This window comes from Daucus carota, chromosome 3 (genome assembly GCF_001625215.2).
Source record: "Daucus carota subsp. sativus chromosome 3, DH1 v3.0, whole genome shotgun sequence".
Lineage (NCBI taxonomy): Eukaryota > Viridiplantae > Streptophyta > Magnoliopsida > Apiales > Apiaceae > Daucus > Daucus carota.
The window spans coordinates 2,785,217-2,811,820 of NC_030383.2; the positions used below are offsets into that span (position 1 = coordinate 2,785,217).

Below are 26,604 nucleotides of genomic sequence, written 5' to 3' on the forward strand. Positions count from 1 at the left end.
TATAATTATTTTAAAAAAATATATGGTATTAGTATTTTTATTTAAAAATAATTTTAAGTATGCATTCAAAACTTTTAAAAATGCATGGAAATTGTAAAGAGACTAAGAAATCGAGGGACCGTTTGATAAGTTTAAAATAAGTGTTTCCGGTTTAAACTAAAGAAGTGAAATAATAATTAGAAACAAGTTCACATTTATAAATGATTAAAGTGTTTATAAACTAAAGACGGTTATTTATTGAATTATCTCTTCTTCTAGAAAAAAATAAGATGCTACTAGTATTTTCGCGAGTCTTCTGCTTATTTTTAATTATAATATAAAATATATAGCTTCTAGAAAGTTAGTATATATTTAAAAGTATTGATCCAACAATATTTTTTATACTTTCTTTTTATTTTATACTAACCTATAACATACGATTTTGAATATTTAATAATTTACTTGTGTGTTGGTAAATTAAATTTTGTTTTAAGATATTGTTGACATAATTCGAACTTTGAAACTCTAATAACATCGTAGTGAAACATAGAAAATTCAATCTAATAATTTTAATCAATTTGAATTAAATGATACAAGAATTGTAGCAAACTACATACCAGCGATCAATTTTTTGCAGCTGTGAATATTTAATATATGAAATAAAGAAATGATAAATTGATGGATGAGTAGGAGAAGATAAATTTTTTATTAAAAAAAACAAGTTAAGATTTTTAAGTTATAAAAAACATCTAAATACCCATTAAAGCTCTATTTAGACCATGACTTTCAATAAGACACTAGTAATAATTTGTAGATAGACTTCTATTTTATAAAATATACAGACAATTGCCTAATTTTCCTGACAAAATAATTGACACAAATTTCAAAGTTTACAACCAAATCCGTGAGCCTTATATCTTCTTTCTAAAAATTCACTTGCAATCAATAAATTTCCTACCGTATAGTTCGTCACACAACTCTTACGCTTAATTCTTTTCATCTGAATCCACCTTATATTTCACAACGTTTTTGTATAATTCAGATTCTTGATCCGTTACCATTGAACCGAATAATTTATCACTATGTACAGTGATCATTCATCCGCTCTTATACAATTCTCGATCCTTGTCGAATTTGATGATTAAATATTAATTATCAATTTCATTTTATAATATTTTATTGAAACTAGTTCAACAAATATGTGTAGAAAATTAAAATATTCATCCCCTAATACATCACACAAACTATGATATTTGTGCTCGTTACTTCGAGTGTCACAAATTTTATTATACTTTGCATTGATATTTTTTGAAGAAGATTATTTTTCATTTATAAAATAAATCTACTTCATCCATATCTCCAACCTATACAAAGGCATGAAAGCTCTTTGTATAGGTTGGTGGATACGGGATCCTCATAGTAGGTTGGACCAACATCATCTAGAAAAAAATATGTTGCCTCGTTATGAATAACTAAATGATAATTATAATATATGTCACTATAATATGTAAAATTGTAATAAGGGTTGTTTGACGAACAAAGTCAAAACTGATATTTATTTTATAAAAATATAAAAAATTATTTCATGCGCTCTAAATTTTGAATGGTAACAAAACTTTTATCATATAAAATTACAGATTAGTTGTCCAAAAAATTTATACAATGAGATACAATATTTATTTTAAAATTTAAAATTATCGTATAAATATATATTTTTAAAAATCAAATTGGAAACAACTTACAATTATGATTATTATTAAAATCATGCTCCATGTATGACAAAAAGATATTATGATAATTAAAAGAACTAAGGTGATTTTGTTCACCAACTATATAGGGCTGGATCAAAAATCATGTTGATGAATAATACACCTTCCATTCCATTTTAAGGGTCCTGTTTTGACTTTTAATGGTCAAATTGACCAAGTATAAAGAAAAAAATCGTCATTAGTTTAAGAAACTAAAAATTACGTTTTATAATATATTGCATGTATTTTATAATGACATAATTTTTTTACTTTTAAAAATTATATTATATGTATAAATTTCAGTCAAAATTTGGTCAATTTGACCATTCAAAAGTCAAACAGGACACTTAAAATGAGATGGAGGGTGTCTTATGTTGGCAGTAATATTTGTCTAATTTTATAAATAAATTTTTAATTGATACTTTTTTCAAAAAATTGAAAAAAATTGTACAAACAATTAAATTAAAAAGTAAATGGGCTAAAAGTGGGTATGGGCCCCGGTGAACAGAAACTAGGTACAGCCGGTTGCAACTTGCAACTCAACAAAGTAGATAGATATGCATAATCAAACACTTACAGATGAAAGTACGGGTTTGACGAACATAAACACCCGACCCAGGTATCACTTCCGCCCATTCAGATCATCAAATATCTCGATCCGATTTCAATTATAGTCATATCTCAATGATAACGATGATAATCCAGGCAAGCAATTCATCAATTTTTTTATTAATTTATCTGTTGATTATTTCTTCTTGATTTCATCGATTCATCAATTGTTTTTCTTCATGATTGCTATATGTCTTGTCTTTTGAATCCTTGCCATATACCCATATGTTCATATAGATCTTTAGTTGGTATTAGTTTATGTTAATTGTTCTGTTCTTGATTGTGTATAGAAGCCTGATGAGTCCTTGTCAATACACACACATGTGTGTGTCTGTTAATCTGTTGTTCTTTCCCCTTGATTTGTGTTATATATATATTGATTCTGGGTTTTTTCAATGTAGAATGATCTGTTGAGATGTACCACAAAGATGCATCTTTTTAACATTAAAGATTCAACTTTTACGATGCTAGTAATGGGGTGGTGGTTGACAAACATAAAACTCGATTCAGGTCTGGTCTTAAGAATCAGATCCGGCCTTTCAAACATCTAAATCTGATGCTCACTTCATCTCACTGGATCCGGCATTTATTTGGCCTGGTAAGTTTTTTTTTTAATTATTAATTTATCTGTTGATTGTTTCCTCTTGCTTTCATCGATTCATCAATTGTTTTTCTTCTTGATTGCTATATGCCGTGTGTTTTGAATCCTTGCCATATACCCATATGTTCATATAGATCTCTAGTTGGTATTAATTTATGTCTTGATTGTTAATAGAAGCCTGATCAGTCCAAGTCAACACACACACACACACATGTGTGTGTGTGTGTTAATCTGTTGTTTTGTGTCAATCTGTTGTTCTTTCCCCTTGATTTGTGTTATATATATATTGATTCTGGGGTTTTTCAAGGTAGAATGATCTGTTGAGATGTACCACAAAGATGCATCTTTTAACAGTAAAGATTCAATTTTTACGATGCTAGTAATGGAGTGGCGGTTGACAAACATAAAAATCGATTCAGGTCTGGTCTTAAGAATCAGATCCGGCCTTTCAAACATCTAAATCTGATGCTCATGTCATCTCACTGGATCAGGCATCTATTTGGCCTGGTAAGAATTGAATTTTGTATTGATATTCAGAATATTTTATTGAGATGTAGTATAGGATTCTCGAAATCGATACTGGAGTTGGCAAGAGCATATGAATGTGCAATATCAGTGTTAATAATACTGAGATTCCAGTTACTGTTTATTCCTTTATTCTATGTTGTTTGTAATACTGCATGTACCATGTCCCACATCTGACCTTTTATGTCTTGGCTTTGAGACTTCCAGGAAGACTCAAACTTTAGGAGATTTGTTAAATGCGTAACTGTTAAGGCACTGCCCCAGGTTGATAGTTGGGGTTTGTAAGTGTTACACGAAGTGAAAAACTTAGTTTTAGGTAACTTAGTTTCCATCGATAGTAATCCTGAATATTTTTTATATTTGGGCAAATCTGTGAATTTAATTAATAATTTGTTCTTTCAGGGTTGGTTCTTGTTTCCCCCCAATTTCTACGTAATCATTCCTTGCCAAGGTGTCTCTTTAAACCAATGTTATATAATTTTTTTCCTTGCTTATATTATTAACTTTAAAAGTAATTACTCAACTTCTCGGTGGATCTAACTTTATCATTTTTATCAGTTATTCAAGGATCAGTACACCATCTTATTGCTAAGTCAAAAGATTTTATGAAGCAGCTACTTCCAGGAAATGTTATTGAAGATCTTGAACTGGAGGTGATAGATAATTAAGACCACAAATCAGTTTCTATTTATGAAATGTTGTTCATCAATGACATACAATATTTGTCATCCTTTCCTAGAATCCTACGTATCAGGACTTTTTTTATCTCTTAATAGTTAATTCTATCTTTTAGTGAATTATTTTTCATGTTCAGTATTTATTGTTTTTTTATTTATGGAGCATTGTACTTAATTTATTTATTTTACATATCTAATATGAAGTTTCTGATAGGTCTTCGATGTAAGGAAATGTTGTTGGATATGGTTGGATTCTGTTATCAACATAAAACAAAGAGAATACAGGTAAGTCCTGCCACTGATCTTTATTGTTACTTTCTAGTTTGTTTACCTATTCATATGAGAACTACTTAAAACAGTGCTGGTATTTGCCAAAAACTTGTTTGTACTTCCATTAGTGACTGAATGTTAGTGAGATTTTTTATGGTTATTAACAGCATTAGTACTAACATGTTATACCGATTAAACGGGACACTGAGATTGTTGTATTATAATATAAAACAATAACAGTGCAAGCTCTTGCTTTTGTTTTACTGTTTTTGTTTTCTTTACTTCTATTGTGTTCTAAATTCTCTCGAGCAATCTGATTTTTTTTAATGAGTACTACTGTCTCGGCACAGGTGGATAATCGTGGGTGTATTGATCTATCATTATCGCAGATTATGTTTGCAAAACTATACTTCATAGTCAATTGATGTCTTTATTTCTACAGTGTCGCTTTCTGTCTTATCGAACGAAAAAACTGTCTTTAGCGAGTAAGTCCCAAACTGAGAAAAGAATGATAAGAGTTGCAACTGAGGTAGTAACTTGTCTTTCTTTATCTTTTATGTTTTTCCATTTACATTTGACCATTCAGTTAAAGATATATGGTATATATTTGGAGAGTTCTTTTAACCTACACTTGATCTTCCTTATCTTTTGTACTCAGATACCTGAGAAGTGTTTTCCTGGCTCTCAACTGGAAAATGTTGTGTTTGAAATTGTCAAATCTGATGGTGTTATCGACGGAACAGTAAACGATAATGAGAAGGGTGATATGTCCCATGCTCTAGTATTGAAGTCGGACTTAACAGATATAGACGATTCTGTGAAATGTAGCTTTCGTCATGGCTGCTGCCCTGTTTGTGCTATTCCGCTTCCTCAGATAGAAGGAAGTTTCTCCTTTCTTGCTGCACATTCTCGCTACCGGAAGCTTATCGTGACCATAACGGTCTGCAAATTCTTTCTTGCAAATTTTGTTAACATAATCGTGAACCCTATACTGATAGCTGTCATTTTTCTGTAGGTGCTTGTAGAGAAAGCTCCTGAAATCGTGTATGACAGTAGCCAGCCTCAGTGTACTGATGAAGATAATTTATCCTTGAGAAGCCATCCAATTTGGAAACTCCAAAAGTTCAGCATGACGATAGATCAATAGAGCTGGTAACAAACCCGGAATCTGCCAAGGACATAGAAACTATAGCTGGAAGCCTTAACAACGAACAAAATGTAAGGTGCCATGTATACGGTGAAACTGTGCATGACCCTTTTATTACTGTGAATAAGAATAGAAACTAAAAAAGGATGTGCAGTGATTGTATATGTTATATGTTCTTTTTATTTAGGAATGTCAATGGATATCTTATATGACCTGCAAGCCTTCTAAGGAACCACATGAGTATATTTTTCATTAATATTGTATTATGATGATAGGTTTATCTTATAACCGGACTTCTACTATATTCGCAAGTCTTTTCTTTGTTTGAGGTGTGCCTCTCGCCTTGCAGGAACTTAAGGACAAGATTCTGAAGTATGCAACGTACATCGGAGAGCATGAGAAAACGATTAAAATGCTCAATAGCCAGCGAGAGGCATTTGAGCAAGCCCTGGCCAAAATGCAAGGTAAAGTGCCACAACTTATATGTTGTGTTTGTTTGTGTGAATGAAATTGGGAGGAAATGGAATGCAAATATTTGTCTTGGCTACTTAATTGGAAAGTTTTGTACAATGTTATAGGTTAATATTCATAAGCTTCATTCTTCATCCATTTCATCCTACTTACAAACTTCATCATGAAAAATCTGAATTCGATTATTTTCTACCCTTTTCATTGCTACGTCTTTACTTTACCTATGAATTCTTTCAGAATTTTTCATACAATTCCTTCATAGTTCCATTCTCTCGAACTAAACACAGAATTAGTCACTCTTTCTTATGTGCTTAATTGGAAGGCATTTAAGTGATTTACTAGTTTGTGAAAATTCATTTGATGATTTGTTGTTTGTGCAATGATTTATGTATTCTCAGTTATTTATTCAAATGATATAGAAAAGTTGAACTCAATGGTTTTCAGAATTCAGCTTCATTGGATGCCATCTCTGATGGTGACTCAAGTTATTCACCAGATAAGGAGAGAATGCTGATAGAGATTGAATCAAGTCACACAGCTTCTTCTGTCGTCTGCAAAATATCAAGGAACAAGAGAACTTGTGATTTTTCAAAAGATATTATAGGTGTCGTTGCGCTTCTTGGAAATGTTGAAACCAATGAACTTGGCAGGTCTCTTTTTACCAATAAATTTCAGTTTAACAAACATGGAAATGGGAAGCCTGTATATAAGCTTCTATGTTTTGCTTTACACAGGATTTTGCCAGAGTTTCTGGGTGAGGAGCAAATGCTTGGAGTCGTGTGTAAATCTCTTAAAGCAGCTTACAATCTTGAAACATGTGATGTAGATGGAAGCATGAAGTGATCCACTGGTCTTTAAGCACTGGCATCTGAATACGGTATATCTTTGGATGGTCGTTATTCTGTTTTCTGTCTTGAGGATACAAGGTACCACTAAGATTGATGCAGTCCTTTGGTTACCTGATTAAATTTTTCCTTCTTAGTTGTGAATTTTCGAAGTATAACCTACTAGTACATAGTTTACTTCTACTAATACAGTCATTAGACCTGCTTAGCATTCAAACCTACATACTGTCCAATCCCACATTGCCAAATGGAAATTGTCATATAGTGAAAACAGCAAAAGGCCTGAATCCATTGTTGGGAGCAACAGAAGGAAACTATCAAAATACACAAAGTACTAATTTCTTGAGTACGCAAAAGTCTGCTATGTTCGACTCTTATTAAAATGCAACGAATTACTAGCACAAGTCATCATTATGCATCAACCTAACAGAATTACAAATAATCTGCGGGGCATCCTCTGACCCCAAGATGAATTACTTTCTCACTCTCTGAGCGGAAGAGAGTACCACAGCGGCCACACTCAATTGCTCCTTTTTTCTGGAGGTTGTTGTGTTTGTCCCGGTTGTGGCTAATCATGCCTGATTTCTTAGGAAAAATTTTTGATGTCACAGTTCCATTGTTGCACTCCGGATTATAGCACTTAAAAGGCATCTGCAATGTAAATTTTCACAATTAGTAAATGTATAACAAAGCCAAAACACAATTAGTAAATGTATAACAAATCAGGCTCAGATATCAGGGAGCAAAACAGAAATGAGGGAGGGAGGGGGAGGGCACAGAGAGGGGGGGGGGGGGGCACAGAGAGGCAGGGGGTAAGGGGAGGGCAGAGAGAGGCAGTGGGTGGGGGGAAGGCTGAGAGAGGCAGGGGGGGAGGGTGCCAGGCGCGGGGGGGGGGGGGGGGGGGGGGAGGGGCTGGTGGGGGGCCGGGGATGTAATATCCGGGAATCTTATTATCTGTTTAAATATGATACTTGATGCAATTACGTGAAATTTTCTAAAATTATGTAAATTAGCCGTTAAATGCTTTTTATTGGCGTGTGTATGATGTGATATTTTGATATCTGAATTATTTAAAATATATACAAATAAGTGCAATTGATTCTTTTAATTTTGTGATTAAATCAATTTATTATTTATTTATTTTTTTTAAAAAAAAGATTGTTTTTGTGTGAACAAATGATTTAGAATTTTTCAGTAAATTAGATGAATTATATTTTTGCTTTTGAGAATATTTTAAAGCCTCGAAAATCATTTTTAGATCTAAATAGCTTTCATTTTAGTAACAGGGCTTTAGTTTTAGAAAATATAAAAAGATTTTCTTTAAAATCATTTATTGATAATACAACAGTTTATCCCCAATCTCTGATTTAGGTCGGCGATTTCTTCAAGCGGTAATCACCACTTTTCTCTTTCATTTTTCAGCAGCTAATGAAATACTTTTGCTTGTATATATGAATTATGTGAACATCGTGTATGCATATGGGTTTTGTGTGCAAACATGGTGGGTGGGGGATTGTTGAGGGTGAATAAAAGGGGGTCAGAACTCAAAGGCATGGATAGGAGTATGACAGTGTTGAGGGGGTGGGTGCGTGTCGTCGTCCGGCGACGGCAAGGCGGAGACGGCCGGAATTGAGAAGGCCGAGAAGGAGAGAGAGAGAGGTGTACATAAGGAAACCGACAGAGATGGTCGGAACTCAGCTAGATTGGTAGTTGTTAGGCGGTAGTTTCAGGCAGTAGGGTGGGTGGTAGGATGTTGTTAGTGGTGAGTAAAGGGAGAAGAAATTCATGTGGTGAGGAAGAAAGAAAATGAATAAGGTGGGTAATTATGTAAATCACAGAGGGAGGAAGTTGTGAATAGATAATTTGGTTGAGTTGGTGGGAAACCGCAAGGCGGCTTCTGGTTGTAGCAAGATTATAGCAGATATATAAATAAATTGGATTCTAACTTGTATTACTTGCAACTATTTTAAACTATTGTCAATTGCATATTATATAGTCGCAATGTAATTTAGTCGAGTATATGATATATGTTACATGGATTCCCTGTGATTCAATTATGTTACCTGCTTTAGGAAAGTGCATCTAGAATTTATTATTGTAAAATCGTCTAATTCGATGATTGATTGTGTTGAGAAACAGATTTAAAGCAAAAGTGGATTATTCTTGAGATTTGGAGCAGATTCCTTGTAAAGATAATGATCGTTAATACTAAGATTGGTTTATGTGATACGAGTTATTAAAGCCAGAGAATCTTAAGATATATATATGTTCCTGAGTAAATATTATGAATTAAGTTCTGTTTATAAGATTATTTGCTTATCTGACGCAACTGTATATAATATTATTATCTGATCACTTGCACATGATCTATATCACTTATTTGCCTTTATGAAGGGTATCAACTAGGAATAGTTAGTAAATTGGAAAACGACTCAGGTTGTTTATTAACTGAATTACTATTGTGTTGTATTGGTTTAGAAGTGAAGGATAAAGGAAAGTGTGTGCAGTCAGATAGGGCGTAAAGTTTACTCAATCCAGAATTTTGAGATACACCAGGCAAGTATTTCTATTCTCAACTTGTAATTGCTACAAGTAATTTCATTCTACTTTTATATTGAAAGCGCGAGTAGTGTTTGAAAGAAAATTTAAATACATTCTGTTATCAATAGTTGAGATAGCTTTATTGCTTCCATTGAGTTCAGTATGAATTTTGAGATAATGTTTAGATGTTGATAAAGTGATTGTGGAAAGTAATTGAATAGAAGAGTTTGAGAATACAAAGTTTTGAAAGAGATAAATATATATACATATTTTCAGGGGCTAGAGAATAGCCAGGAAGGGCTAGAGAATAGCCAGGTTGGGCTAGTGAATAGCCAATCAGAAAGGCCAACAAGATGCCTATGGGTTGTACCAATATTAGTAAGCGGGAGAATTTTGCATCCAGAACCCCGGACATGGACTTTACGTGGCTGATCACCTGTATTGTCTAGGGAACTGTGAAAGTTCACTATCTTTTAAATAAACTCTTATTATCATCTAATTGTGTTTTGATTCATATCAAATGAAAAGTTTCTGTGAAAGAAGTACAACACTTGATTATACCATCTCAGTTGAATTGATAAACATCTTGTCTTGTTAGATTTGATACGGTGACATTCCGAATTAGCGATACTTTCCTTTTGTTCAGAAATAGCATCACATTAATAATTTTGATTTAAAAGAACTTGTTTAAATGTTATTAGTTATATTATATCTTGCTAAGCAATGATGTGCTCACTCTTGCTATTGTCTCTAACCCCTTTCAGCTAGGACTGAAGATGGCTCGTCAGTGTAGGATGGTGTGTAAAAGTTCGATCAGGAGAGTTGAGCTAGCTAGGTTCCGCTTTGGGGAAACCAAATAAAATATATTTAAAACCGTATTGTAATCTGTAATTGCAAGGCAGTTTCTTTTGAGGTATCGTGTCAAAGGTTACATTTGGTTATTAGCTGGGCTTTTTATCAAAGTTTAACTAGTAATGTAAATTAAGTGTGTAATAACATTTAGTAAGAATGTTCTGTTTTCAGTATTATAACCTGTGTGCGATCCCGATGCTTTAGGGGTTAACTCTTTGCCTTTTAATTATCATTGGAAATTCCAGGTTTTTAAAATGTTTTAAAATTAGTGACGCCAGATCTTGACCCCGGATTTTGGGCTGTCACGGGGGAGGGGCCCGGGGGGATGGCGGAGAGGGGGGCCGGGGGTGGTGGAGGCACAGAGAGGCAGGGGGGGGGGGAGGGGTGAGAGGCCAGGCAGGGCGGGGCTGGTGGGTGGCCGGGGAGGGAGGTGGAGGGGGGCGGGGGGTGGTGGGGCCGGGGGCGTGGGGTAGGGTTGGTGGGGCCGGGGGCGTGGGGTAGGGTGGGGCCCGGGGGTGGGGGCGGGGGCGGGGGAGAGAGAGAGAGACAGACGCGGGAGGGAGGGAGATAGAGAGATGCGGGAGGGAGGGAAAGAAAGAGAGCACACATCACGGATCATCTCACAAAATACATCACGAATCATATCACACATCACATAACAAATCATATATTTGAGCAAATCACGAATCAAGATCACCATAGCATATAATAGGCAGCAGATCTGAGATTACGAACATCACATTTAAGCACTAAGCAGATCACAGTTAAGCACTAAATGTTAACGAAGCACGCAAATAGCCATTAAATCAGCGAGATGTAAAGGGAGAGGGAGAGATGAGAGAGGAGAGTACCTTCACGATTTGCAGAGAGTCTCGACGATGAAATAAAATTTCAAAAACTAATTTATTATTATATTCATGACTTCGTAAAGAAGAAGAAGGAAGAAGTTATCTTATTCAATTTGATGAGATTTTAAAATTATTTGTGTGATTAATTTTTTTGGGTCGGAATATTGAAAATTTTAGTATTCGTGAAATCATGTGGACAATTACTTATGTGCGGTGTTTTAAAAATCCCCCGATTTAATTCATTAATCTTTGATTTGATTTTCGAAATCCGATTTATCCTTATAAGTTTTTCTTAATCAAAATATCCAAATATATAATAATATTAAAATATAATATCATGTTAAAAATATGAAGAAGTATATAATTTATGATATAGGAAAGCTTTATTTATTTCATTAATCTCTGATTTGATTTTCAAAATCCGATTAATCCTTTTAAGTTTTTCTTAATCAAATATCCAAATATATAATAATATTAAAATATTATATCATGTTAAATATGAAGAAGTATATAATTTATGATATAGGAAAGCTTTATTTATTAAAACAATAACATATGTACTAATAATTAAATATTAAAATTCAAAAACTTCCGATTTTCACTCCGATGTGAATTAAAGATAACTTATTTTCATATACATTGGGTTAGAATTAAACCAAACCAAACAAACCCAGTATATCCCGCTTAGAGCAGGGTCTGGGGAGGGTAAAATATACGCAGACCATGCGCCTACCCGTTTAGAGTAAGGAGGCTGTTTCCGTGAGACCCTAGACAAAAAAATTAATTCAAAAAATTTATCACTTTTTAAATATTAGTATATTAGAAGGGTTCCGAAAGTACTCAAGATTTCATAAAAATTTATTTTTTGTCATTAATGTTAGGTCCAGATTTTTTTTATCACTAACGTTAGATTCGGATTTGATTATTAACACTGTGTTATTTTTTTTAGCATTATTTAAATAAAATGTTAGTCTGCAATATTATGGTGATATGATATGTGTCTATATCTTTATACACCCTATGTCCCCCCCCCATTTCTTTACGTTACTTTTGACACGTTTTTCTATGCTTATTTAAAGTATAGTTACATAATACATTTTTAAAATTTTTTTCTCTGAATAAAAGTTTGATGTTTAAACTTTTATTAAAAAAAGAATTTTTTTTTAATAAAAGTTACGAAACTATACTTTCTAGAAGATTCAAAATACGAGTAAACAGTGTACGTAAAATATTGAGAGGGACGGAGGGAGTGTGTATTACTACATATGTGTCTTAGGTAGTTTACTATGGAGGACCAGAGTTAGTCACGCATTTTGACTCCTAAAAAATTTGGTTTCAAAAATTATTTTATTTTATTTTTCCTAAATAAAATTTAACGTTTGAATTTAAAGTTAGTTTTTTTTCTTAAAAAAACGTTGGATTTTTTTGGTCAGTAACGTTAGATTTTGATTTGATTATTAACAATATATTATTTTTTTAGAATTATAACAATACAGTGGTAGTCTGCAATATTATGAAGTGCTACATATAAAAATATCGACACATATCAAATCACCGTTATATTGCAGACTATCACTATATTTTAATAATGCTAAAATGAATAATATAGTGTTAATAATCAAATCCGAACCTAACGTTAGTGACTAAAAAAATTCGAAACTAACATTAGTGATAAAAAAAAAAGATTATAGTTCAGTGGTAGGTTTTTAAATAAATAATAAGTTGGATGATAAAAAAATCTATTTTCTCAAAAATCTTCGATTCAGAAAATATAAGATTTTCAATATCCATTATATTTAACTAGCTTCTTAAACCGTGCAAAGCACGGGTTGCTTTAAATCACTTTCTTCAATATATGTTATATCTCGTTATTTATCTTTTTTATATTTATTTGTATTTTAAATCACAGTATGTTGATGTCTGTATATACACATATCCTCACTTTTATAATATTTATTAAAAATATAAATACAAAAAAATATATTAAAATTCGATTAAATCGATGACTAATTGGTCGAAAATTGGATTAATAGGGTCGAAAATCAGGTATAATACTAGCATAATAGCCCGTGCAAGGCACGGGATGCTAGTTCGAAACGTTATATGATGAAATTGTCGAAATATTATTTTCTCTTTAATCAAATGTTCTTTGTAAAGTTTGAAACGTTTTGATGAAATTGGCGATATGTTTTTTAACAAAAGTTTATTGGTTATTTTCAAGCATTGGGCACAATGATAAAGAGAAACATAATTTGGAACATCATCTAATGATGCATAACCCAATTATAAAAGAATAACACAACTGTTTGAAATTACTTTGGATAAACTTGCAAGTCTACATATTCCATGGTTAGAGGTGAATAAGCCCTATCATATCTAGAAAGTATTTAATGATCTCGCATTGTAACGATTGCTGCCCCAAGAAGATTAACGTATTTGTTGGTTGAAATTTATACCAGTTTTGACAAAAATGATGTCGTCTTCCACTCTTATTTTGTGTTCAAAAGTGTGCTGGACACTCATCCGCATTTATGTAGTGAAAGTTGTCAGTTTAAATAGGACAAAATATTTATCGTTCGGGGGCATATGAACTGGAATCGAAACACCGGGCACAATGCTGACCTAGTTTGGCAACTTTATATGCATATGCAAGATATGTGTGCTTTTTCCGCAGAATGCAAGTTTGTCCAGCAACTGAAACACACAAAGAAAAAGATCAAACCAAAAACATGATATAAAAATGATTGAGAAGTAATCTAAAAGCACAAATACAATGCTCTGAATCCTGTGAAAGCAGGAGCAATCACATTACAAAGCTCTAGTGCAAGTTTAAAAAAAATATTTCTATAATGTGTTCATTCTTTAAATAAAAGGCATATATACCCTTAATAACATCAGAATCTAATATTAGTTCAAACGAACTTCTAACTTTATTAATCAATATTAAAGAAGAACACACAACTCAGGAGGTGGACCTAGCAAACCTAAACAATGATATATCGCTACAGCTGATTTTTTGGGAAACGCAATATAAAGAGCTTGAATTTACTCAGCTTTGAAACTTGAACATAAGTAAAGACCTCAATGACCAAATTTACTCTAATTTCTAATTGGGTTTATTCTATAAAGCAAGAAGTGAAGTCTAATGTCAAAATACAGTGCAGAGCTGATTAATAACATGATGATACAACTGGTCTATTACAGTATTTATTAGAACTAATTTATATGCCTATTTGTGACTATTTTGGTTCAGGTATTTACGTGAAAGAACGTACAACACCTCATATGAGGATCATTAATTCGGAAGGGACACCCTTATACAAAATATCTTGTGTGTGGAGAGATATAAAGAGATATAACAAGGATTATATCGGGGGAGAGGTTACCAGTTTGACTTGTACTCTCGTATTAGTCGTGACATTAATCACTTTAAATAATAATATAACAAACTGATAAATTTTAACTTGGTTGAAATAGATTAGAAAAAGTGATCATTCTTTAGATTTACTTTTCCTATTTGTAAGTACACGACCTGGTCCACTTCTTGTGTGCAAGCATTCCGGTAAAACATCAATTTGCAGCTGAGTTTGTTTGGTTGTGCAGTAAGAGGAAAAAACTAAACTAATGGTATCTTGGGTTATTAAACTTTTATTTATGTTACGAAACCATAATTATATCATGATTTAAAATTATTCTTGGAAAATAAAATTGTTTTATATTATAAAAGTAGAAATATTTTAATAAAAATATATGTTTAGATAAATAATATGTTGATATTAAGCTTATGATATTTAACTTTTAAATAACTATGAACACTACGTTTGGAGACAATAGAATAATGAATGAAACTAATGGAAGAGAACTTCCATCACTGATACGGTTACTTGTTAAAAGGTCAGTGGAGTGTGGTATAATTCATAAACCAGTTGATGCTAGAAGAGGAGCATACCTGAATGAGGACATCTGATGCTCTAACCCAATAGAATTTGTTAACTAAAGATAGTGCTTCTCACAATATTTTATTTTCCAATTTAATTTATTTATCTTAAAATTCAGAAATAAGAGTATGTACTGTAAGCAAGACAAACCATTGGCTGTTGACATGACAATTAAATTTGAACACTTAATTAGATAACTGGAGCACGTGAATTCAGTCTTTTGAGTGGTAGATTTTTTTTCCTCAAGACTGTGGAGAATACTGTAGTTAAATCATATCAATATGTTTCCACAGCATATTCAAGCCTAAAAGATTTGATCATACATCAAATAATCATCCACCCCGACATTAAGACACATCAGAGCATGTAAGTGGAGAAGCATAAACAAACTACAATAGAACAGAAAGTGGATTAATCTTGCCTTACCAAGTTCAGGAGAGCTTTTTAGAAGACTCCAATTGCGTGTAGTCGCCCTATCCATTACTTTCAGCGTCACTGCCTTCTTTTTGTTCCTATTTTTAGGAAAACCAAAAGTGTTACGAAAGCATTGTAAAGTAATTGGTACAAAGTTTTGCACTGTAAATACCACATTTGTAGAGCAGAATAATGAACAAAAATAATGGAAGAGAACTTGCATGGCTCATACAGTCACTTCTAAAAAGTTATACGGAGTGTGGAACAACTCACAAATCAGTTGCTGCTAGACAGAGCTGTGTAGACCTGAATGAGGACAATTTTATGCATTCCTAGTCTTTATTTGAATGAGAAAGATAAGTGGTTGTACTTTACCAAAGTAATTCTGGTTAAAAAAGTAAAATTCTCGTCCAGTTTCTTCTGCAATGAAGGCTGTCGCATTGGCGCTCCTCTGTCCATTGACATAATAAATTTGTTTATGTGTATCTGGAAGAGGTAATTTTTCAACCAGGTGTTTCTGTTTCCTCTAAGCACCCCCAGGGAAAAAACCTTGTATTACCACCGGCGCTAATGTCTCTTTAGCTGAAATGGGGGTGGAGAGTCACAAGCTCAAAATCTACAAAATATTAAGTAGTCAACTCATTTAAAATTTAAAATTATGCTTTTATTTACCAAAAAAATTAAAAATAATAATATTAATTAGGTAGTGGGAAAATTATCAAAAAGTGAAATGACCTATGGGAAAAACGGAGGGAGTACCTTGTATAAATTACTTTTCACAGAAATCTCGAGTTCACTTAAGCTAATCGATGTATAAATTATTACAGTGTAGCAAAAATGCAGTTTATTAACAATCATATAATTTAGCTACACATTCATTGCTCCCTTATGATTGATTGGGCATGTGAGCTAATAAAAAAGAAAAGATAAGATAAGGGTAATAAATGATTGTATTTTAGCAAGATTAGTATAAACCAGTCACATGATTACTCTGGATTACCTCGACCCGCTAATAATTTATGTAATTCCTTGTCTTATGGCCCTTGAACCTGCATTACATATATCTCCCAAAACAAAATTGCTCAGCACATGTTATCAAGTTATCATAAAATTTTAAAGTAGGTGTATTATTGTAGAAGAAAATGACAACACTAAAAAATACATGCATATTCTGTAGGCTGGAATCAAATCATAACTACCTGCGCGACAAAGAATCTCCAAATCAAATTGGCCAAGAATGTATGTTCATCTTCAGTGTGCTATCAAGTTGAAATTCAACAGTGTGCTAACTATTTAAGAAATGTGTCCAATTCTGCTCCTGTAAAATTCAAATTGAGTTGACCGGCAACAGTAACGAAAGCCAGAAAAAAATGTCCATGGCCAAATTTCTATATTGAATCAAGTTCTACATTAAAAAATATTTTAAAATCATAATACCACCTACCATTCTCACACAAAGAAATAAATGGGTTTTAAGTTTAACTACTCACCATAGACCGTTAGAGTTTGTTGAAGGCATATAACAACATTAAATTTTTAGAGACATCTTAGACCAAAACAGACCCTTAAATCACACAAAAGTTTTCATAAAAGCATAAAGGTAGCTTCTTACAGTGTGCATTGGACAGAATTCTAAGCAGACTTATAAATACTGCTCCTCATTCGAGTTGACTGCATTAGCTGCATTTTCAGGATGCGTCTTCCTTCTACGTCTATTATGACCAGCTAAACCCTTGAAACAACTTATTTTACCTTCATCAAACTCCTGAAGTGCACAAAACATGCCATACATTTATCCAACTAAAATCAATCAATATTTTTATGTAATTACCTACGCAATTTTAAGACAACAATCCAAATTAAAACAAACAAAAGAGCACAGTAAGTGACAAAAACTTACTTTACCATCACTTCACTATCATCCCCTGGTGCCTGACCAGTACTTGATCCATCAAATTCCATTTTGGGAGCTTGATGGGATCATCGACCGGACCAGAAAGGGACTGAATACAATCAAATATACAAGTTACATGAGCGATGATTGTTAACCAATAGTGAATAATCCAAATTTACTTTTAAGAATTTCAGAGAATTACTCTAGCTTAGCCCCTGAGGCCGCCAACAACATCAATCCTGTTAAGAAGGACCATTAATAACCCTATAAAAGGTTACACATATGTGTAAGATAGCCATCAATCCTCTTGGAACTCATAGAGAACCTATCTAACACATGGAACGGTGTTTGCAAATTAGGAACTTTTTAAGTTGAAATTTATAGAGTATTCGTTATAAGCAACTGGTGAGGCCTAGTTCTATTATTCTTTCCTTCTATTTGATTACTTAACATATCTATTTATCTAGTATACTCAGTAGTTGACACAAAACTAAATTCAAATCCTTAACATGCCAGTACATACACCCATCTGCAAATAATATATCACAAAAGAAAGACAAAATACAATACACTATGCACTAAACAGATAGAGTAGATATACCTACAAACAGCCCACCACTATCCGGACCTGCTCCGGATCCTGATCCTGCAGAACTGCAAGAAAGAAATTTTAAGTACAATGCAACTAAATTGCAGCCATGAGGCCTCAAATTGTAAAAAATGGTGGACTTAAAGACAGCAGGAGGGAAGGGGAAGCAAAATAATGAGACCTCTGATTTCTCAATTTTTTTCAAGAAATGTACCATCAACATGGTTAACCAAAACCATTTCCAGATTGACAACCTCTATAATGATACCAGCGTCAAGCGGAAGACACTCTCAGATGCAAACTAAAACCGATGATCACTCGCATCAAACACCACAAATATCACCTCCAGACTCCGCAAAAACGAACCAGGTGGCCCAGGGATAGGTACGGGATCAAATTCGGGCAAGTAACTGGATTCTGCAGTCATACATATCCAGCCTCTTATTCATCACTTTGTTTGATCTATGATACTATTGTGGGTCGCTAAAGGTTCAGCTGATGCTCAATTGGCTTCTATCATAGGAATTGTATGCACCTATTTATTATAAAGTTAAGGTTATTTGTCACATTAGTTTTAATTACTTCTACACATCCCATTCAGCTGGGTCTGAATATGAAATATTATAACTTGTGATATAAAGTTGATTTTAGGGAAATTCTATATTGTTAATCAATAGTCAATCAAATAATAAAAAAAAGCGTTTACGAGACCTACAAAAAGAATTGAGTTCCATAAAAAATTGCACAACAGCACTCACAATTATGAAAGCGAAAAGATAGAACATGAAAGCAACGAGACAGAGCAACCTAATCTTCAATCAAGTTAGATGTCATCCTCCTCTCCTTCCTGTATCATGACTTCAAATTCTGATTCAGCAAGCGATAGCTGGTAAAATGATCCAATATGTCCACCGGGATCAAACCTGTCTCCACCTAAAAATGATGATAATAAACAGTTTGATTACTACGAAAAATAAAATAGATTAAGACTATACATACCTTCAAATAGACTTACAAATATCCCAATATTTTGAAGGTCTGTTAACATATTCATCTTCCTTGCCTGATAACACCCGAAGATTAGTATGCCAAAAAAAAAAAACTAAGCCTTCAATTCTTGATGTTGCCCACCTGTTTCTGTTCACCGTTTGTATTAGCAAATAAGTACTCCAGTTTCTTTCCGTAACCAAGGGCTTGCCATATGCAGATATACTTCAAAGTCGATGGGAAAAAAGTAACAAAAATCTATGTATCAGATCATAGTTTCTGTACAGTTTATACCAATAATGCTTCCTCTATATGCGTAATAAGTTAGCATTTTCACCTGGAGAATATGCGAGCTTAGCATACAAACCTTGTTGCCCAGTTTGCCGAGTATTTTGCCTCCGCTTAGATAGCCTTCTCCTTTCCAAAACATCCTCGCTGATGGTAACCTTAGGCCGCCCAATATTTCTAGTAGCTTGGTCGCTTAAGTTCAAAGGGTCATTCTGACAAACACCTTGGACTGGAATACTTCTTTCTACATACTGAAATCAGACTTTTATTAAACTACCCACTGATCATCAGTGAAAACATTAAAACAGTTTTAAGATTAACCTCTACCCTGAAAAATAAAACATATTGTTTTCTAACACGAATTTTGCCACAAGGCCCAGCAAAAGTTCCACTAAAATGACCACCCAGCACAGATAATTAAGCGAAACACTTCCTGAAAACATAAACGAAACGGCAACCATACAACTAATTGCAACCTGTAAAATTTAAAACATTGTCTAGTTGTCTTACAAGCAAATTCAGACAATTCTATTGGACACTACTGCATGCAATATATACATGGAAGTTTTATTTAGCTATCAAAATCAACATTTTTTTGGTGCCTCAAGACAGGACCGAGCAAATTTATAATTAAGAGAGGCACATGTGATTTTAACCATCACCATGTGATATGCACAGGTGATTTTTAAATGAACACCTTATTTATATTCTAAAGTAGACCGCACAACTCTCTTTCCTCGTACATAGATATAACACAAACAAAATAGCTCACAGTAAATAACCCTGTTGAAATTTTCAGCAAAAAATAAAATAATAATATACCAAAAAACAAACATATTTATCAAGGTATCAACACAGACTTCGTCATATGAATTGACATGTATATGAAAGTCAGGATACCCAGTACCCACTATACTAAGCTTTACTAAATGATCAATCACCAAAGAGCAAAGCGAAACAGTTGCAAGTGTGTGGCCACAACAAACAAGACATAACAACACCAGACCAATAAAACAGTGCAAAAATAGAGATTAAAATCATGTTTCATCACTGGTTCACAATCAAAAAGCACAAAAAAATTATGAAACTGCAGCAAGACATTAGTGTGTGCAATATTAGCTCCATGAATTAGGAAAAGTCATAAACTCACAAACCTTCCGAAATGGGCATGGTCGTTGTGTCATCGGACCGAAGGGAACCCGCGGAGAGGGGAGACAACCCGCCGAATTCACACCAGAAATCGATAACATAAACACAACGAAAGCTTTAACTGCGCATATAAACGAAACGGCCATCTGAATTGAGAGAATTAGGAGGCTTGGACGCAGGATATAGCTGCAGCACTCCGCAAGGAAGCCATGGCCACTGTACAGGCATAGATTTGGGCAGGCTTGACACTGAGATTGTATAAGCTTGTTAATAAAATTGAGATTTTCATAGGCTTGTAACGTATCTTTGTTTAGGAACTTGCTTCGGAATCAGGCTTGTAAAATATTTTTGCTTATAAATTTGCTTCGGGATCAGGTAATTTATTTGCTCAGGAGCTAGGCTTAACACGTACCTGTTCTGCTATAATATATACTAGCGTAGAAGCCCGTGCGAGGCACGGGCACTGTTATATAACTGAATATATATCTGATTAGAAGTTTTGTTCATTTCGATTGTATATTAGTATTGTGTCAACCTCGATTGTATATTAGTATTGTGTCAACCTTCTCCTGTATGAAACTATTTGCAAAGAGGGATCATCAGTTCATGTCACCATATTGCCGATATTTGTAAAGAGTGTCAAAAAAAACAACTCTACTTTAGCATCAAATTAGGTATGTGTATAACACATACATATAGTCAGATTTTGGTGCGGATACATTTCATGTAAATATGAATAACTTATAGCCCAACAGATCTTGTAAAATTTGTTAGTCAAGAACTAAACAAAAATAAACATACCTAAATACTCAAGACCCGGTAATTCTTTCTGCATAGCAGTACTTCTCTGTGACACACTTACCTGGCTAGAATTTCCTATATAATATCATTGATGAATTGATGAGTAGTGACATAAATTAATATTCCTCAAAAATAGGTCATGTTTAAGATTCTTAGTTACCAATAGGACTAAGCATTCGGTAAAAACCGAACCGAATTGAATTTAAATTCAGTTAACCAAAACCGAAATAGAACAAAAATGCAACCGAACACCGAACCGAAATTAATAACAACTGAATTTAAAAAGTATCAAGCATCCTGAATTTTCTAGAATTGAAGTGGACGATGATCAATCACTAGTTCAGAACTATACAACTGCAAGTGCCTCTCAGCAACATGATGCTATTTTTGACGGAAAGAAAATGAATCCAAATGATTCCTAAAGAAAAGCAAGTTCAAACTCATGGCCAGATACTCAATTATGCTTATTCTCAACTTGAAAGAGAGAAAGCTATCCAGCAGCAAAACAAGAACATGACCTTCTCAGGACGGATTAACATGGCTACCAATACAGAAACAATTAAAACGACCTAAGGCATAAGGTTAGAGAACCATATACCAGAAGTACCTCTACTTTGTTCAAACAAAATCATGTAGCTTCAAACTGCAAGCTCGATCAAATAATTATTGTACAACTTATGCAGCCTAGGCAGATAATTTTGAAATGCCAACTCAAACTTAATATGTACAGCACAATTACCTCCCAAAGACCTCTAACAATTACAGTAAACAAAAAAAAATACAGAAAATAAAAAGTGTACAACTGAGATAACATAGTAGTGAAGTGTAGATTGATTAACCAAACTAATGATACAGTCTTATATATTTTTCAGAGTACCCATCTAATCTACTGCATCATATAGCTTCAAACTGCAAGTGCTAACAGTGGCCAAGGAATAAGTAGTTTGAAGGGTCAGAAAGACAGAATATATCACAGCTTCACATAATCATTTGTATCCAGATTACAAGTAATCAGAAAAAACAAAAACAAATTAAATACTTACGGTGGATGACTTGTTCCAGTCGCTGAAGCTGCTGCAGAACTTGCATCCATGTTCATTTTCTCTAGTGCTGAGAAAAGAAAATACCACTAAATATTCTTAATAAATATAAAGGTGAGCAGTGCAAAAATAATCAAATAATAAATAAATAAATATACCTTCATCTAGTTGTTTCATTTCTTCGGTTATTCAGTTCGGTTATCGGTTAATCAAACCAAATGCTCTCCCCTAGTTACCAGCAGTCGTCGTCCCGTCTTTCTTAAATGAGGGCTTTAGTTCCCAAGATCTGCCACATCTATGTTTGCCCGAATCACATCATCCACAGAGATTGTAACAGGTTTTTCATCCCCATTTTTTATGTCCACGATCTATTAAAACAAAGCATATAGTGAAAACCACAAATTTATATAAACTGCGATGCAGAAAGTACTATGCAGTTGCGGAAACTACAATTGAAGAGGATCACCTTGGTGTGTACATGTACTATCTCATCCTTAAACCTTCCTAAAGCAGCAGCAGCAGCAACAGCAGCCGAAGCCTTCTTGTGTAAATCAACCTAATGAAGTACATAAAAAAAGAGGTAACATAATAGAAATATTACTGTAATGTTGAACAGTCAGATCCTGAAAACAACCGCAGCTTGATCCTGTTCCAATCTTGTAACTCCATCACGACTTGCAACAGCCATTGGTAGAAGACAGTTTTGCTCCACCTAGTGAATTAAACAGGACTGGTTTTTAGTGAACTGCACATTTTAAAATAACACAAATTTGAGAGAAATATATATTTCACCCTTGGATTGACTGTTCCATCCCAACGCATGGAGTTTATTGTCATGGATTCTAACCCAACACCAATCTCTATTCAAATCATAACATTCAGAGATGTTCGAAAATATAAAAGTTTACATCATAGGCACCAATAAAGATATAAAATAAAATGCCACACTACCAATGTCATAAAATCCAGCTTTGATAGCTGCAGATCGGATGAACACTGTCTATTTACTGTTTTAATTGGCACAGTTTCTGCGGAGCCCGGAATTTTATAATAATTAGTAATATTCGGAAAAATTACTTCAACAAATGGAACCCACACAAATGGAGCAGAAGCAAGGATCTCCAATTTTGATCAGGCATACATTTTTTATAGGTTATTAATGGAAAATATTGGTTGTTTCAATCTACCTTCAATTGGATAATCATTTTGATCCTTCCTGATTACTATTAGTCTTAGGTGATTTATTTTGGCCCAAACAAGTGTCTTGGTTAATCTTAAATCTTAATGGCTTATCCAGTATGTGATATCAATTAACGACCTCCAGCCTATACTGATTTTTTGTACCACTGTGACTCCTAGTCGTACTTGCTATCCCTACCACTCCCTGCTCTACAGTTTGCCATTTAATTCAGCTTTTATTTTAAAATAAAAATTAATTTGGGAATAGCAGTAATACATAATGAATCAATGCCATGAAAGCTGAAGTCTAATATCATAATTTATATATATTATCACTTCTTAGTGTAACCGAGCAGGTGAAAATTAGATTTACCGTATGTTAAGTGTAATTGATCCTTCACTAAATATGATGACATCACAGCTGCAGTTTCTGCACTATTTGCATTCCCGTCCTCTCCCCAATCCAGCAGCTTCACTATGATATAAGAATGACGAAGTTTGGTGAGATCTTTCAGATAAATAAATAAAAAGGTACAAAAAGTAATCGTACAAAACAATAGCTAGTTTCAATTTGTCTCAACCACAATGAAAGCCAATTCTCTAAAAAAGAGAACTGATGGATCCAATAGTATTAGAGTAGCTAAAACATATTACAAAGAGAATGTGAGAATGGTAATAGAACACAAGTTAGATAACCAAAAAAAATCACAAATAGATTCTTGAAATGTAACATCTGTTACCTGCAACGTCTGCTTCCTCACAAGTTACCCTATATACAGTACCAGAGCTTTATAGTATTTTATTCCCTGGTTACATAGATCAAGCTCCCAATCTTCTTTGGGTAGAGGCAAATATGGTTTTTAAGTTGATTGAAGGAACCTGTTCAAGTGCTTCTCCAACTGAACATCCAAATCCTTGAGATCAAATTTGTCTACGCAGAAGATCATCATCTCCTTACCACTAAGACTTCTTGTCGCTCTATGTATCTTTTAGGCAAAGTTTAGCTCTTCCCCCTATTAAATCAAACCCCAAAGCCACATCTCCATATTCAATTTTCTTATCCTCACCCTTTTTTTCCTCTATGAACTTATATTCTTTTTACCTATCAGATGCAAACAAAGCAGCAGCATTCTAGTACAATCAATAGTATAGCATCCAACCCCTATCCTGTGGAAATACTTAGATCATTATATTTGAAGAAGTAAAAATACAGATTAGATCAATCAATTAAACAATACAAAGATATTGACTACCTGATCTTACATACCAATTCTAAAAACTTAAACTTTATCTAACAAAACCTTCAAATTCAACTCAGCTAAAGTCCTTTCACAACAACTATATTTTTGAATTATTTACATTTACGCTCACCAGTGACCACAACATTCTCAAAACAACAAAATTATTTTCATAGAGAAAATTCGCATATATCACTACGAATTTTAACATTTAGGGCCATTTCGCAAGATTTCAAATGAGAAATAATTGAACAAACATCGGGTCCTAAAGATATATACATAGATAAAGATACAAGTCACTAAGATAGATTGGAAAGGAGAGAAGATTACCTTTCTAATTGGGTTTGAGACTCTGATAATTAGCTGCGGAAAAAATTTCAGTACATATTATACACACAAGCAGCGGAACTGAAGAGGTGAAACTCAAGAGGAAGGGAGCATATCTAATTAACAACGGGTATGGCAAAGCACGTAATTTTCAAACAAATAAGGGTATTCATGTAATTTCATAGGGATTTTTTTGGCTCAAAATGCCCCTTGTCGCACTATAATATATAGAAGTAGATAAGTAGATTAGAATTTACAAAAATTTTGGGGAAAATTTAAAATTTTAAAAATGATTATATATATATATATATTATTTTTACATATATAATATTAAATTAATTCTGAATAATGATCCTATTTATCATTCTGATTAATCGCTGATTTTCTGATTCCCACTTTTTACAATACTGAATATTTATTTATTTATTATTAAATCATAATTATATATAATATATCCAAAAAATTATAAAATATATATTTTTATAAAAACAAATAAACATTAAGGCTTAACTTTCGTAGCCAAACATAACCCCGTAAGATACTTAATTCCTACATTATACATCAAGCCAGTCCATTGACTGCAATATCAAAATACATATTTTTATATATAGAGAGGTCATTATTGACTTTTAAAACTAACGTATTTAGTAGACATTAATGTCCAATCATTAATATACATTAATTACAACATGATTTTGGAATTAATTTAATATTATACATATAAATAATATATATATCTAATCATTTTTAAAAAAAATTATTTTCCCCGTCTTTTCTTTTTTTATAGACGTACGTTCAAATTTTGTGAATGAAAAATATCTTCTTTTTTTTTTGAAACAAAGGTGTTAATCTAATAATAGAAAGTCATACGGCATCTACACCAAGGATTGAGTCGAACAAACTGAATGTATTTTGAGTAAAGGATAGTTTAGTCATTTTGGATTAAATTGATCAAGATTCGATTTTACTGCTATAAGTATGTGTCAGTTACTTAGATATATAGAATAAAAAGAAATAGTTACCGGCTAATCACTGTTTCAGGCTTCTGGTCATTAGCCCTTTTAACGGGATGCTTGGCCAAACTGCTTCTTTTATCATCAACTACCGTATGTATTACATGATGTTTAAACACAATTAGAAATATAACATTTCATTATGTCAACAGTCAAACTGCTTCTTTTATCATCAACTACAGTATATATTACATGATGTTTAAACACAATTGGAAATATAACATCTCATTATGTTAGCAGCCGCGCAGCAATCGTCAGCTTAGAGTTTTGACTATGACAAAAGAGTATACCTTCATCTACGATCGAACATTAAACTGCTCAGAAAGAATACCATCATTTTGACTCTGTTTTGCATGATTTAAGTGTCTATTTTATGTAACTTTTCACAAGTATTTCAAATATACAATTTGTTTTAAGTTTGTAATCAATAGATAGTAAATAAAAAATACGCAAGTGTACCATAGAGAGTAAATTAAAAGTACGAGCTTCTACGAGAGTCAATATGCGATGGTACCATTGAAAAAAACCACTTCTACGAGGGTACCATCAAGAATTTCCCTATATATAATTTAAATTTATATTTACTTGTATTTTAAGTCTTATTATCTTGATATCTAAATGTACATATATCCTT

At 33.2% G+C, this 26,604-nt stretch overlaps 2 protein-coding genes across 69 annotated transcripts; one reads left to right on the forward strand and one right to left on the reverse strand.

The window, feature by feature from the left end:
- Positions 1-2,271: 2,271 nt before the first annotated feature.
- LOC135151706 (structural maintenance of chromosomes flexible hinge domain-containing protein GMI1-like) lies at positions 2,272-10,444 on the forward strand. Of its 22 annotated transcripts, XM_064090814.1 has the most exons (16): positions 2,272-2,432; positions 2,738-2,934; positions 3,249-3,444; positions 3,670-3,778; positions 3,865-3,913; positions 4,021-4,115; positions 4,354-4,424; positions 4,852-4,938; positions 5,068-5,349; positions 5,425-5,627; positions 5,906-6,020; positions 6,472-6,677; positions 6,762-6,904; positions 9,351-9,428; positions 9,690-9,851; positions 10,178-10,444. In XM_064090814.1, the coding sequence occupies exons 7-10, from the start codon at positions 4,371-4,373 to the stop codon at positions 5,554-5,556; spliced, it is 555 nt and encodes a 184-aa protein (XP_063946884.1). In that variant the 5' UTR covers positions 2,272-2,432; positions 2,738-2,934; positions 3,249-3,444; positions 3,670-3,778; positions 3,865-3,913; positions 4,021-4,115; positions 4,354-4,370; the 3' UTR covers positions 5,557-5,627; positions 5,906-6,020; positions 6,472-6,677; positions 6,762-6,904; positions 9,351-9,428; positions 9,690-9,851; positions 10,178-10,444. The 22 variants fall into 22 exon arrangements, 21 of the variants coding, with proteins under 21 accessions (XP_063946884.1, XP_063946871.1, XP_063946873.1 ...); XR_010290587.1 differs by lacking the exon at positions 9,690-9,851 and having other exon boundaries at positions 3,245-3,444; positions 4,021-4,209; positions 4,760-4,938; ... (1 more) ...; positions 9,351-9,432; positions 10,182-10,444; XM_064090801.1 differs by having other exon boundaries at positions 3,245-3,444; positions 4,021-4,209; positions 4,852-5,349; positions 6,762-6,953.
- Positions 10,445-13,416: 2,972 nt separating this feature from the next.
- On the reverse strand, positions 13,417-25,088 carry LOC108213155 (3-ketoacyl-CoA thiolase 2, peroxisomal-like). Of its 47 annotated transcripts, none has more exons than XR_010290295.1 (21): positions 24,961-25,088; positions 24,133-24,559; positions 23,766-23,867; positions 22,680-22,925; positions 22,372-22,581; positions 22,217-22,283; positions 20,378-20,620; positions 19,273-19,474; positions 19,080-19,160; positions 18,964-19,011; positions 18,707-18,881; positions 18,130-18,483; positions 17,961-18,013; positions 17,562-17,623; positions 17,366-17,468; positions 17,078-17,230; positions 16,665-16,783; positions 16,466-16,514; positions 15,841-16,047; positions 15,478-15,563; positions 13,417-13,807 (listed from the first exon to the last, which is right to left on the reverse strand). XR_010290295.1 is itself a non-coding variant. In XM_064090363.1 (20 exons), exons 4-6 carry the CDS (start codon positions 22,899-22,901, stop codon positions 22,486-22,488), a joined length of 240 nt encoding a protein of 79 aa, XP_063946433.1. In that variant the 5' UTR covers positions 22,902-22,925; positions 23,766-23,867; positions 24,133-24,559; positions 24,961-25,088; the 3' UTR covers positions 13,417-13,807; positions 15,478-15,563; positions 15,841-16,783; positions 17,078-17,230; positions 17,366-17,468; positions 17,562-17,623; positions 17,961-18,013; positions 18,130-18,483; positions 18,707-18,881; positions 18,964-19,011; positions 19,080-19,160; positions 19,273-19,474; positions 20,378-20,620; positions 22,217-22,283; positions 22,372-22,485. The 47 variants fall into 47 exon arrangements, 24 of the variants coding, with proteins under 24 accessions (XP_063946433.1, XP_063946417.1, XP_063946432.1 ...); XR_010290293.1 differs by having other exon boundaries at positions 15,841-16,081; XR_010290300.1 differs by lacking the exon at positions 16,466-16,514.
- Positions 25,089-26,604: the final 1,516 nt, after the last annotated feature.

Excerpts from the sequence above, each read along its gene's own strand:
- LOC135151706 (XM_064090797.1), top strand. The coding sequence starts at position 4,158 with ATGTTGTTCATCAATGACATACAATATTTGTCATCCTTTCCTAGAATC. Across the intron at positions 4,210-4,353 it reads ATCCTTTCCTAGAATCCTAC|GTCTTCGATGTAAGGAAATG; the intron begins GTATCAGGACTT and ends AGTTTCTGATAG. Across the intron at positions 5,350-5,424 it reads AGCTTATCGTGACCATAACG|GTGCTTGTAGAGAAAGCTCC; the intron begins GTCTGCAAATTC and ends ATTTTTCTGTAG.
- LOC108213155 (XM_064090350.1), bottom strand. The coding sequence starts at position 19,365 with ATGTTTTGGAAAGGAGAAGGCTATCTAAGCGGAGGCAAAATACTCGGC. Across the intron at positions 19,012-19,079 it reads CAAACGGTGAACAGAAACAG|GCAAGGAAGATGAATATGTT; the intron begins GTGGGCAACATC and ends GGGTGTTATCAG. Across the intron at positions 18,882-18,947 it reads ATTTGTAAGTCTATTTGAAG|GTGGAGACAGGTTTGATCCC; the intron begins GTATGTATAGTC and ends CATCATTTTTAG.